Source organism: Callithrix jacchus, chromosome 1, assembly GCF_049354715.1.
Source record: "Callithrix jacchus isolate 240 chromosome 1, calJac240_pri, whole genome shotgun sequence".
NCBI lineage: Eukaryota > Metazoa > Chordata > Mammalia > Primates > Cebidae > Callithrix > Callithrix jacchus.
In genome coordinates, this window is record NC_133502.1 from 75,820,451 (window position 1) to 75,833,413 (window position 12,963).

The window sequence follows — 12,963 nt, forward strand, 5'->3', positions numbered from 1 at the left end:
AAAAGAAATAGGCTCTAAATAAAGGCCAGAAATTGGAAAACTGATGCATTTCTAATTACAAAGGAAAAATAACCAGAGAGTACTGAACAAAAGATTTAATAAATCTCTGCCACTCTGTTAAAATTCACATTAAAACTAAGGAATCAGCTAGAAAAATCCCAAACAAAATTTCTGAACTTACAAACATAGAAGTATGACCACTGAAAATTCAGATCTGGAAAAGTATACCCACAGAGGCTGAATCTCTGCTTGTGCAGGGAGAATGGAGAAAGCGTTTCTCTCCATCTGCTTTCTCTTCTCTACAGATCTGAATCCAAACACTTTTCATATGGGTTTTAGTAATACTTGTATAAAATGCGTGTTTAAGAATGCCACTGGTTTTGCTTTTCTATCACAATTCAAGTCAACGACTAACAGGCATTTATATGAAAGTGCAAGTCAAAAGAAATGGGGAAAACAAGGAATAAAGCAGATTGTTATGACTCATCTCCATGATTAGAATACCGGAAGGGATCCTTCCACCTGGAGCTCCTCCAAGACCCCTGGTCCCTCTCCTACCCTACACTTTTCACTGTGACACATGTATTGTCTCCCAGTTGAATATTTAGAGCAGTTTTAATTTGCAGTCTTCACTCATTCTCATGTTACTTACAGTCAAGGTTTTATCTTTTTGCCGGTTGCACAACCACCCCTTAACAATTTCTAAACTAAGCCTCCTCTTTTCTCTCTTCTTGCCCTAACCTGCTTCTCTTTTGCTTTTTTTTTTTTTTTTTTTTTTTATTAGAAGAATCTGACTCTATCGCCAGGCTGGAGTGCAGTGGGGTGATCCTGGCTCACTGCGATTTGCATTTTTCCGGTTTCAAGCCTCCGGAGTAGCTGGGACAACAGGCACACACCACCACGCCCGGCTAATTTTTTGTACTTTTAGTAGACATGGGGTTTCACCATGTTGGCCAGGATGGTTTCGATCTCTTGACCTCATGATATCCCCGCCTTGGCCTCCCAAAGGCTGGGATTACAGGTGTGAGCCACCATGGCTGGCCTCTTTTGCTTTTCTTTTTTTTTTTAAATACCTCCATTCCCATTTCACTCCGCAAGGCTAGATGTGGAGCCTCAGTGAAGCTACTAACTTAAGGGGAAAAAGGGGAGCTGGTGTCTGCAGTTCCCACCCTGAAGTACTCGACTCCTCCGGGGAGATGCTGACTGCTCAGTTACAGGGACAGGGTAGTTACCACAGGGCGACCGAGGCTGTCTTTTCTGGAGTCCCTTTTACCTCCTGACTTAACAAAGCCCTGTTTTGTTAAGCCCCTGACTGTCAGGAGAAAGTCTTGTTGAATTCGGATGCTTCCACTCCTATCTGAAGAGCTAATCCATGATTAGGTTTCAGTTTCGATTGAGGGGGAAATAAAGAATATAAACGCTAGTAACTGGAAAATGAGTGCATTTCTAATTACAAAGGAAAAATAACTAGAGAGTACTGAACAGGAAATGTGATAAATCTTTGCCACTCTGTCAAAGTTCACATTAAAAGTAAGGAAGTTAGAGTTAGTCTCAAGGGCCTTGGGCAGTCAACTCCAGGGCAATAATGCAAGTAGTTTGGCCTTCTGATCTGCTAGGAGACACACCAGCAAGCAGCACTGCATTTTCCCTGATTCTCTGGTGCGTGTGTGTGGGAAGGGGGTGGCGGCTGTCTGTCCCTTCTGTGCTACTATGAATCAAGATTCTTCTATGTCAGCGGCTACAGTTCATGCAAATTAGAATCAGCTCTTTTCTCTTCTGCTGGCTAGACTCTCTTTTACCAAACTATCAGTGCGTGTGCCTCTGTGTATGTGCATTTGCTGTGTGTGTGTGCATGGGGGGGGCCTCTGTGCCTACGTTTGCATCAAGGTGGAGGGGAGTGTTAGAGGCTCGGGGCTATGAGAGGGGACAGTACCATCCAAATCGAAGAGGAAAGAAGCAAGAGGGTGCACAAATCAGCACCCTCAAATCTTTCTGAGGGGATCAGGAACAGGCTTGCCATTTCCACGACTTTGGGTTCCTGGGAGGTTGAACAAATAGAACAGCTTGGACATTCTGAGCACCCAGGGCGGAGAAAGGAGCACCAGGGCACACAGGTTTGCTTACCAGAGTATCATCGCTTCTGGCAACACTCATGTTACTTCTGGACAGGAACGACCTGGATAATCTTTGGCACAGTGATATCAAGCGAACAGATTGCTTTTTTAAAAAAAGGGAGGGTGGGGAGAAAAAAGGTGGGGTGAGAGGAGGAGAGACAGCTTATGTAACAATTGTCAAATGAGTACAAAAACCACAAAGCCTTCAAGATTGTTTTCATTGCCAACAGCACGCACTCTCTCAGGGTGGGCAATCTTATAGCAGGTTGGGCTATATTTGCTTAAATCATAATTTTAAAGTTCTTATGAATCAAGACAACAAGCTATAGATATTCTCCTTCCATATTTCATTATTGAACTACAGAGCTGGACACCCCACATCCCTTCTCTCTATGTATTTTTTTTTTCTTTTTTTTTTTTTGAGACGGAGTTTTGCTCTTGTTACCCAGGCTGGAGTTCAATGGCGCGATCTCGGCTCACCGCAACCTCCGCCTCCTGGGTTCAGGCAATTCTCCTGCCTCAGCCTCCCGAGTAACTGGGATTACAGGCAGGCGCCACTATGCCCAGCTAATTTTTTTGTATTTTTAGTAGAGATGGGGTTTCACCATGTTGACCAGGATGGTCTTCATCTCTTGACCTCGTGATCCACCCGCCTCGGCCTCCCAAAGTGCTGGGATTAGAGGCGTAAGCCACTGAGCCTGGCCCTCTATGTATTTTCTTCTCTGCTCTTTGGAGAAGGTGATCTGACCCTTGCGGGTCCCCCATCAGAGAAGCATAGAATGCAGAAGACTTGCTCTGCGTCCTTTGTGCTACATAAGCAGTGATGGCAGACAATGCGATGACCAAAACCCAACAGTTGTTGTAAGTGAACATCTGGGGGACCTCTTAGTCTAAGAACACACATCTCCACATTCACTCTCAAAGGTAAAAATACAGTTAAAGAACGAGAGAGAGAAAGAGAAACGTATGTTCATTCTCTCTACATTTTAAGCCTAATTCTAAGGACTTTTTGAGAATCTGGTGCTGTGGTCCTCCTCATCCCTACCATGAAACCCCAAAATTGGTAGGTATAAAAATAAGGTACATTTCTGGCCTTGAGCTGGGGAGAAATGGCAGGTACCCACTTCCTCTGGGTTTGACATGACCCTGGGCACAGGAAACCATCCCATCACCTTCTTAGCGCTGAAGTATAATTTGTTCCGGATGTTTGCAATGGCTTCAGAGCTGTGTCCCACCAGTGTGGAGGCCATCCACACTGAGGAAGGAGAAGGGGCCACACTACAAATGCTCATGGCCCTGCTCCACACCCACTCCAACCACTCACAGATACAGGCTGGGCTGAGGGAACCACTTACGCAGGGTGCAGCACAAATATAATCTCATGCTGCTTACCACAAAGAATGAACTTATTTAAAATGTGGCTTGTAGTATTAGAAAAAGATTTCACTATAATTTTATTGTACTGCTATAAAAATTTGCATTGAAGGTGGTTTTGATTTAAAAAGCACAAAATTACATTTAATGGTATGAGTTAAACTGACTAAAATATTGTTTTGGGTTATTCTTGAAAATAGAGTAATGTGCAGAAGACTACAGGGTGATCAGAAAGAGGAAAGGATGTATTTTCCATATTGCCAGTGTCAGAGGAGGCGGATCCTGACCACACACAGCTCTACACAGGAAACAGAATTCATTCATCTCTCCACAACAAACAATCTTACTTTCCATTTTTTCCGGGCTGCAAACTTCTTGAATTTCTCCATGTTTACTGCTGATGCTTTTCTACTAAGTGCCTGCTGTGTATCTTTAGGCTAAAATAAAAATCCAAGAAAAAAAAATTAAAGCTCTCAAATTACTAAAATGTGTTATGTGACAATGTTTTGAAACATCTCCTAATTCAGGATGCTTACATATTCACCTCATTAAATTAGCATGAGAAGTTGGGATAACATACCACACCTAGGCACCTCCTCTTAGTCTTAGCGGGCTCACTCTTTTGTCTGAGGGTTTTGTATCATCTGTAAACACTGAGGAGAAGTAGAGCTTGGGGTCAAACTGAATCATACCTTTCCACACTGAGAGTTAGGGAATGGGAAGATTCATGGTGAGGCTATGTTATGAAACATTTGAACTTGGATATCATCAAGTAATTTAGAGCTGCGGGGGATCTCAGGGGTCAGCAAAGTTAGTTTGGCCTATAGCAGGAGAATGCCTTGTTCATATCAGAGGAGATGAACCCTGACACACACAGCTCTACACAGGAAACAGAATTTATTAAACCCCCCACAACAAACACTTGCATGTTTTTCCGTAGATGCATTTAGCTTTTGTCCTCCACCTCTGGGAGGAGGAGACATCACAGCTGTCTAGGAGAGCCCAGGCAACCCCAGGGAGCTTGCACAGCAAAGCTATTTGCCCCCAAAGCCTGCTTCTGTGATGCTCACTTCTTTGTTTCATGATTTTATTCTTTAACTGTCACAGTTTCCCACCCTTAGTCCTTTCTGCCCTAATTGAAGCAACTGCAATCCAAAAGTCAACTAGGCCAGGCAGGTAATGTAAAGGTGTCAAGTGCCAGGGGCCCCATGCCCTAGCACCAAGGCACTTGTACCACTTCCTGAGGCCATGTGGAATGAGGGCTCAGTGTCAGCAGATCTTCAGATTTCCTGAGAGAAGCTGGAAATCCATAGTTGATTGATATTTACATGCTGGAATCAACATAAATTTTTAAATATACTCTTTGGGCCAACACCCCACAGGTCACACCAAACACGGTTGTTGAGTGACTTGACCTTTTACAATCCTGCTCCATGATGGCTTATTCCTCTCTCCCCACCCCTGGGATTATTAGTATACAGTCTAACCTGTCAATTTTTCTTAAAATATGACACGAATAGCAAACTGAACACTCCAGTTGTGACCTGTAGTTAGCAGTACTCTAGGACATACAAATACCAGAGTGCCCAAACCAATCACATAGAAAGTGATCTAAACAGTGATGTAATATGCAACTCACCTTGATCCAGGGATGCTGCAAACTATCTTGAATTGTCATTCTCTTCCTTGAGGGGAGAGGGAGAAAGAAAAAAGTGCTGTGACGATAGCAGCAAATGCTAAGGTTGTTTTCAAGCTGGCTGGGCCTGCCAAGCAGACACTGGAAAATGCAGTTCAGGGAAGAAAGCCAAAAACAACATCGGTCTTTTTGTGATTATTTCACTGTGCCTGCAGGGACTGACTGAGTCGGGGCAGAGGGCCCTGCGTGCATTTTCTGAAGCGTTTCACATGGCATGCTGCCCTTTGGCAGATGAAGCAAGTAGGGTCTGGGAAATGTGGCCCCTTGCATGGGACATGTACAGGCTCAGGTCTGGCTGGGCTGTGGCCAAGCGCCTTTCAGGAACGTGGACACTCACTTTGGATCCTTGACCAGAAGTCTTCTTATGAAATCTTTGGCTAGGGCACTGGTATTACTGAAGTATTCTTCCTCAAATTCGTAGTTGACAGCGGATACATTTGCTAACGTTTCTTGTTTAGTGTCTCCAAGAAATGGGGAGGCCCCACTTAGGCTGTTAAAAATAAAGTTGGGCATAGAACATTAATGAGGACCCCCCGTGTTGTCATTTTGCACCTATAACATCGGGAGTGTGGAATACGATTATAATCTGGTGCTTGAATAGTCACTTTAGAGTTTGATTATATTTCACAGGGCTTTAACTGTCACAAGCTTCAGCTTAATGCAAAAGGATTCACTTAACAAGTTAATTTGGAACTACGTCTGCTCGTTTAAAGGAAACCTGTTTTCTCGGCAGTGATGGACAGCTATGCTTTCTTCCAGTGATTATGCTACAGTTTCTTATGACTCACTTCAATTTAGGAGAAAATGTTTAATTAGTATAAACTAAACATGTTTTGGGGGTGTAAAATGAATATGTTTACATCAAAAGCATGCATAAGCTGAAGAGATCAACACAGCACATTTAATGGTTAATTAAATCTATGGTCTTATAGAAAAGAACAGGGTATGATTGTGAATTCTGATACTTACAGGATATAGGTTATTACCCCGATACTCCTAAAAACAGCACAAAACAAAACAAAAAAACACATCAGTAGAGGAGTCAAACACATCAGAAAGAAAACAACAGCAAGGACAAGCTCCTTACCACATATCTGCCTCAAGACCAAGAGGTTCATAGTTGACTATCTCAGGAGCTAAGAGGAAACAAACACTCATTTAGCTTGGGAGGAAGCAAACTAACCGATTCTATCTTCATGCAACAACCAGGAACATGTAGCAGGGAAAGGATTTTCCAGCAGGGGAGGTTTGCCAGAATAATGTTTATGACATATAAATGAACACAGGAGCAAAGAAACTTACCGACAAACTCTGGAGTCCCAAATATGTTTTTAAATTCATTTCCAAAGTCAATTTTGTGAGCCAACCCAAAGTCAATGATCTTGATCCGAGGTTTGGGGACATTTCTATCTAGAAGCATTATGTTCTCAGGCTTGAAAAAAAAAGAGAGAGAAACAAAAAGCTATGATATGTTATGCTGAGGACAAGATGGCAGACTAGTTCTTCTCTCCAAAAAAAAAGAAAAAAGGCCAAAAATTAGGGTAGAAAGGGTGGTTGAAAGAGAACACCAGGAGAATACATGTCTTGCTCTAGGTTCTCTCTAAAGCAGGACTGAGACAAGGATTCAGATGCAAGTGGGTTATGTGGAAGAGGACACCAGGAAACACCTGGGAAGGAAATATAGGAAACAGGAAGCTGCTATGAGGTGTTCTGTCAAGATGGAGGTAACTGGGGGAATGGGAGAGGAAAATGAGAACTCAGTGTTATTCCAGTTGCAGCACGAGGGAGCTGGGATCTTTATCCACCATCTCTCCATCCTCCATTGCTGGTGGTTGCTTTTGTGGAAATCTTTCTTTTTCATTTACAGCTCCCAAGGCCAGAAACTAGAGGCCAGGATGAGTTACAGGTATTTGCAGGAAGCCCTCTTTAGGTTGTATATGAGTGTGTCTATGCATGTGTTTGTGGGACAACGGGGGACATGAATGGGACATTGATAGCTCTATTACAACAAGAATGGGGAAAATCCTTCCTCTGAAATCCTGTCCCAGCTCTACTGGTCTGAATCATCCACTCGGATAGAGCACACACTGCTCTTTACCAGGCTGCTTCTTGCTGCCTTGAACTAGAACTTCCCACCATTGCCACTTCCTATTGCTCCTGATGTGTCTTCCCTTCCCAAAGAGGCCACACCGCTGTCATAGCTGAGTGGACGGCTTACATGCCCTTTCGTCTCCAACAACGTCGGGAATCCAGCCGGGCAAATGCTGCAATTAGCCAATGTGAGTTTGGTTTGCGTGATTACTGGTGACACAGTCAGGCCATAAGCCTTTGCATCATTCAACACACTTTCTATCTTAACATGCCCAGAGTCACACAAGGAGCCAGTGCCAGTCACTGGCTGCTGGCTAATGTCCCAGTAGCCAACAGTAGCCCCCTTACTAATAAAACCTGGCTCCTAAGACCCTTGTATTCTTTACCAAGAATTCCAGAATGTAATCAATTATTGTAAGCCTCTGTCCCACAAAAAGGTTAGCCATCCCAGTGGGAGGTATATATTCCATGCTTGCTGATTTATATGGATAATTCTGTTTGTTAAACTGGTACAGGAAAAATAAGGGGACTCTTTCAGATGCCTCAATTTTTCTTATCAGAGAAACAACGAAGGCACAAGCTTCTATTTGGCTCACACCTTGAAACGTACCTTAAGATCAAAGTGGGCGATTTGAAGGGAGTGCAGGTAGTAAACACCATTCAGAATTTGTTTGAGAAATTCCGTTGCTTCCTCTTCAGTTAAAGATTCCTTTTCAGCTAAGAAGTCAAACAACTCGCCACCTGCAACACTGAGAACCCGGAAGCCGGGGTTATTGGTAACAGTTCTGTTTCCTATCTATTCCTTCTCTTACTCGCGCGCTCAAACTTCAGACAAGAAAACAGCAGAAAGCCTATGCCGAAACTGCCAGGCACAGAGTCAGAATTCTCCATGCAGGTTTTGACAGTTCTGCATTCAGGCACATTTGTGCTTGAAAGCGCTTGCAACGAAATGTTGTGAAGAAAGTATCAAAACATTTTAAATGAACATATTTAGAGGTGATGTCTCAACTCTAATGATGATAAGAAATCTTCAAGTCAGCTTTGTACAAAATTTTAGGGTATACCTTCTTATCTCAATTAGAGAGTACCTGAAAAGTTCATAACCTGCATGTTTAATTAATTCTTTAAAACTCAAATTCACAGTAGATGGCCGGATAAGGGATTTTTTCCTTTCTTGTTTAGTATTAGTTTATATGTAAATACTAACACATTTGTAAAAATCACATTTAATAATAAATTTAACAAATTTATTAAACCTTAATTTATTATACCTTAATTAATAATAATACATTTACAAAATAGTAAAATGTTTGTGGTTGCTTGAGGATCTATTTGTTTGTCTCCCTGTCTGGGCTGTAAGTCAGCACCTACCGCCCCAGCCACCGGCCACTGATGTAAGCCCCACCCCCCTGCACAGAGTCAGGCACACGGCAAGCACTCAAAACTATCAGGTAGATGGATGAACAAGCTCCCTAAAAAATCCACAGTATCGATGAATGGCAAATAACAGGGAAGTTTTAATAAGAGTTTTTATAAGTTAATCTTTATCAAGTTTAACCATACATTCACAACATAATAATTAAGTACAATTATGCACAAACTGCTGTATTCATTATCTTTCTTAGGGCAAGAGAGCTCCCTAAACATTATACCTTCTGCATCTACATCCATTCAGAGTAAAGAAAATTGGTGCTCCTAAGATCAGACAAGAATGACAAAAAAGCTGTTTTCTTCAAAGTTTCAGATCCCACAGGCCTTCACCCTTAAGGTCAGTGTTTCCTTAACATGGTCTAGAGTCCATGACATCAGAATTGTTTGAGGTTGCTTTAAAAATAAAGATTCTGAGGCTCAGGTTTTTTTTTTTTGTTTTTTTTTTGAGACAGTCTTGCTCTGCTGCCCGGGCTAGAGGACAACGGCCTCGGCTCACTGCAACCTCTGCCTCCTGGGTTCAAGCGATTCTCCTGCCTCAGCTTCCTGAGTAGTTGGGATTATAGGCATGCACCACCATGCCCAGCTAACTTTTGTATGTTTAGTAGAGACAGAGTTTCACCATGTTGGTCAGGCTGGTCTCAAACTCCTGACTTTGTGATCCACCTGCTTTGTCCTCCCATAGTGCGGGGATTATCCGCATGAGCCACCGTGTCTGGCCTGAGTCTCACTTTGAATCTGCTGTGCGAGGGCTTCCAAGAGTGGTGACCAGGAAACTCAGCATTTTCAACAAGTACCTAAAAATTTTCTGAGACCATTTTCTCTCCTCTCAATTGCACGCTCCTGCTGCAGGGTCTCTCTCTGATTTATGGGGAGGATGGAGTGACTCTCCTATCCCCAGGGCTCTGGCAGAGGCAGCCACACCCTCCTGTGAGCAGTCCATAGGCCTCCCCTATCCCCCAGGGGACACAGCAGAGCCTGGGCCCAGCCAGGATGCCCAGGAGCCCAAGTGAGAGGGAGGCTTGTAGGTGTCCTGCATGGACCCTGCCTCAGGAGTGGCCTTGCTCTCCTCCTCACCCCTCCCCTGCACTCCCCACCTTGTTCTCAGGAGATGCAGTCTACCCCAACCTCTCCCCTCCCAGGTGCCCTTGGCCTCATGGCCCACACGCTGTCTCCCCATGGAACAAGGCAAGGCCTCCCGCTTCTCACTTTTGCATCTTATTCTTAAAACAAACAATAGAAGGAGAGAAAATCCTTAAACTATAGCAGGTAAAAATAAAAAGTGGGAGATTGTGAACCAGCCCACCCCAAAGAAAGCTCTCCCACTGAGGTGGAGGTTGCAGTGAGCCAAGATTGCAACACTGCACTTCAGCCTGGCAAAAAAGCGAGACTGTCTCAAAAAGAGGAAAAAAAAAAAGCCAGGCCTGGTGGCTCATGCCTGTAATCCCAGCACTTTGGGAGGCCAAGGCGGGTGGATCACCTGAGGTCAGGAGTTCAAGACCAGCCTGACCAATATGGTGAAACACCATCTCTACTAAAAAAACAAAAATCAGCCAGGCATGGTGGCATGCACATGCAACCCCAGCTACTTGAGAGGCGGAGGTAGTGCACTCCAGCCTGACTGACAGAGCAAGACTCCATCTCAAAAAAGAAAAAAAAGAAAAGAAAGCTCTCCCATCACACCTGGGTCTCCAGCCCTGGCTTCTGTGCTCCCTGGGGCACCCCTCACCACCGGGGCTGGCTCAGGCACTGCGGCCACATGCTGTGGAGAAGTCAAGTCCCAGCATCCAATCCAAGTCTTAACTCTGCCATGTGCTCACCCTGAAACCTGGAAGGTTACCCTTTCTCTTGAGCCTCATTTCCCCAAACAGGAGTCATAACACCTCTTCCATTGAAGGTTAAGAGGATCAAAGGTAATAGACATATGTAACTGGCAAGGCTGGCACATGGGTAAGGTCCAGCTTGTGGGAACAAGTGTTGTTATAAAGAAGGCCACCGGCACCCCGTCACCCCTGTAACATACCACTGTTTCGTACAGGATTCAATATGAAAGCCCCTTCCCGCCCTCTCCTCCTCCTTAAATGGATCCATTGGTTGAGCCTAACCATGGTGCTTCCCAGGAAGAAGGTGAGGGAAGGCAGTGGAACTCCTCCTGTGAATGTGGTACCCAGCCGCCAGCTTTCTCTCTGTGACCCTCTCCAGGGCCTCCCGACCCCACCTCACTCACACCCTGCTTGTGTTGTCACAGAGTACAGAGACGCAGTTTTCAGACAATGAGAAACATCTGGAGTTTGGCTGCCTGGTTGGGGTGAATCTTCCAGCACCTACACAGTTGGTGCAGGCTACTGACCCCGGGTCCTTTCCAGGGGCTCCACTGTCTAGCCTTCTAGCACCCCTGTGCTGCCCCAGCCTCAGGCTTTGCCTGCTCTTCTTTGGCTAGCTTTCCTTTCCACCCTGCTGACCCAAGCTTTCTTCAGATCCACGATCTCCTTCTCCTGCCTGCTCCATCTTCTGTGAGGCAGGATGGCAAAAATGAGGGGACTGTAGTTCACATTCTGCCAGGACCTGACGGGTTCCAACCTTGCTGAGCCTCAGACTCCTCTTCTATAAAATAAGGGGTAACATCATAGATTACAGAGTCGTCCTGAGGTTCCAAGACATGTAGACACCCTTAGTGCTCAAAAAATGCTGCTGTCTTTCTTCACACATGGCTTCAAACCAGAAGTCCTCCCATGGCAGCTGGGGGGTGCTGGTGAGGCTTTAACAGCAGGCTCTTTGGGGTTGGGTGGGCAGAGCACATTCCCAAGTTGTCACATTCCCACCATGGCTGTCTCAAGCTCCCCACAGAATGTCAGGGACTGTGGAGTTGGGGAGAGATGGGTACTGCAGCTGTGACCTGGGCAAGCTGGCATTGACACAGCACTGCTGAGCAGCCACTTGGCCTGCCATGGTGTTCCACATTTTCCAAAGATGGTCTGATGGCATCTCATGCTCATGCTCTTCTACACCATGATCATGCCACCCTCCCTTGGGCACTAGGCGGCATCTGTGGTTCCCCCTCTCGAATCTGGGGCAGGTCCCGTGACGGCTTTGACCAATGGCACAAGTGATTCTGCCAACCCCACTGTGGTTTTTCCTGGACTGGGGGCCTCCAGGTCCCACCTCCTGAAGCCCTCAGATAAGATGCAAGAAGTGTGATGATGCCAAACCACTGTTCCTTGTGGAGAAACTCAGGAAGAAGAGATCTCCTTGGAGAACAAGGTGGAGGAGCTTTGAGCAAGGAAGGCATCTTGGGAGGGGACCCTCCAGCCCAGCCGAGGCCACATGACTGATCATCCAACAGCTGATCAATGAGGGAACATAACAGGGTCTGCCAGACTTCTATCAAAGGCAGATCCTAAATATTTTAGGGTTTGCAGGCCTTGCAGTCTGTCCCAACTACTCAGCTCTGCTGATGTATCATGAAAGCAGCCACAGACAACATGTACATGATGGGTGTGGCTGTGTTCCAATAAAACTTGTTAAAACATAGTTGGCAACCTCGATTTGGTCTATAGGCCATAACTTGCTGACCCCTGATATAAAGACTCAGTCACCTCAGCCCAACCTGGGGCAACTCTTAAGGATCATTTGCCCCAGAAATCCCTGTTGGCCAACTAAGGCTGCCATTGAACCCATTCCTGCTCCCCTCCCCTCCTCTCCAAGTCTTGATCCTAAATACAGTACTTAATAAACACCATGCACACTCTTCTCCATCCCAGAGTCTGCTTCCCAGAGAACCCAACCTATACCCCACTGGATCTGGGGTAGTTTTTTAGACAGCCATAGAAGGCTGGAACATGCACCATCTTGAAGTGGGCTTGATTACTAGGCTCAGCCAAGGGAAACCAGGCTTGCCCTTCTCTGGCCTGGTCATCTTGTGCCTTATTCGGCATTTGTGTCCTCAGAAGCTAAACTCCACAGGAGTAAGAACAATGAACAACCCTGGAACCCCAGGAGTTAGGAATCAGAACTGTGATCAAGATCAGGAGCAGGAGAGCACTAATTAATCCTTTCAGTTTTTATCATTGAACCTTCTCACAAGTCCCTGTTTAAATCTCATCTTGTTATGAAGCAGTCCATGTCATGGCTTGTCCAGGTAGCCAAAATCTTCAGTTAGACATTAGAAAGGTTAGGAGAGCCTCTATCCCACTGGGTCAGGATTCATCAACTGGTACCCAGAAGGCCATTTGTATTCACTGCATCCCCCTCACCCATACA

General features: G+C 45.2%; 1 protein-coding gene across 4 annotated transcripts in view; it reads right to left on the bottom strand.

The window, feature by feature from the left end:
- DAPK1 (death associated protein kinase 1) overlaps nucleotides 1-12,963 on the bottom strand; it is a 204,719-nt gene that overhangs the window by 61,495 nt on the left and 130,261 nt on the right. For all 4 annotated transcript variants that reach the window (XM_035300083.3, XM_035300091.3, XM_035300077.3 and 1 more), the window contains 8 exons: nucleotides 7,886-8,024; nucleotides 6,487-6,616; nucleotides 6,272-6,320; nucleotides 6,154-6,180; nucleotides 5,522-5,674; nucleotides 5,128-5,173; nucleotides 3,836-3,925; nucleotides 2,125-2,217 (listed from right to left, as the gene is read on the bottom strand). In XM_035300083.3, the coding sequence (XP_035155974.2) occupies nucleotides 2,125-2,217; nucleotides 3,836-3,925; nucleotides 5,128-5,173; nucleotides 5,522-5,674; nucleotides 6,154-6,180; nucleotides 6,272-6,320; nucleotides 6,487-6,616; nucleotides 7,886-8,024 (727 nt within the window). The remainder of the gene's footprint in view (nucleotides 1-2,124; nucleotides 2,218-3,835; nucleotides 3,926-5,127; nucleotides 5,174-5,521; nucleotides 5,675-6,153; nucleotides 6,181-6,271; nucleotides 6,321-6,486; nucleotides 6,617-7,885; nucleotides 8,025-12,963) is intronic.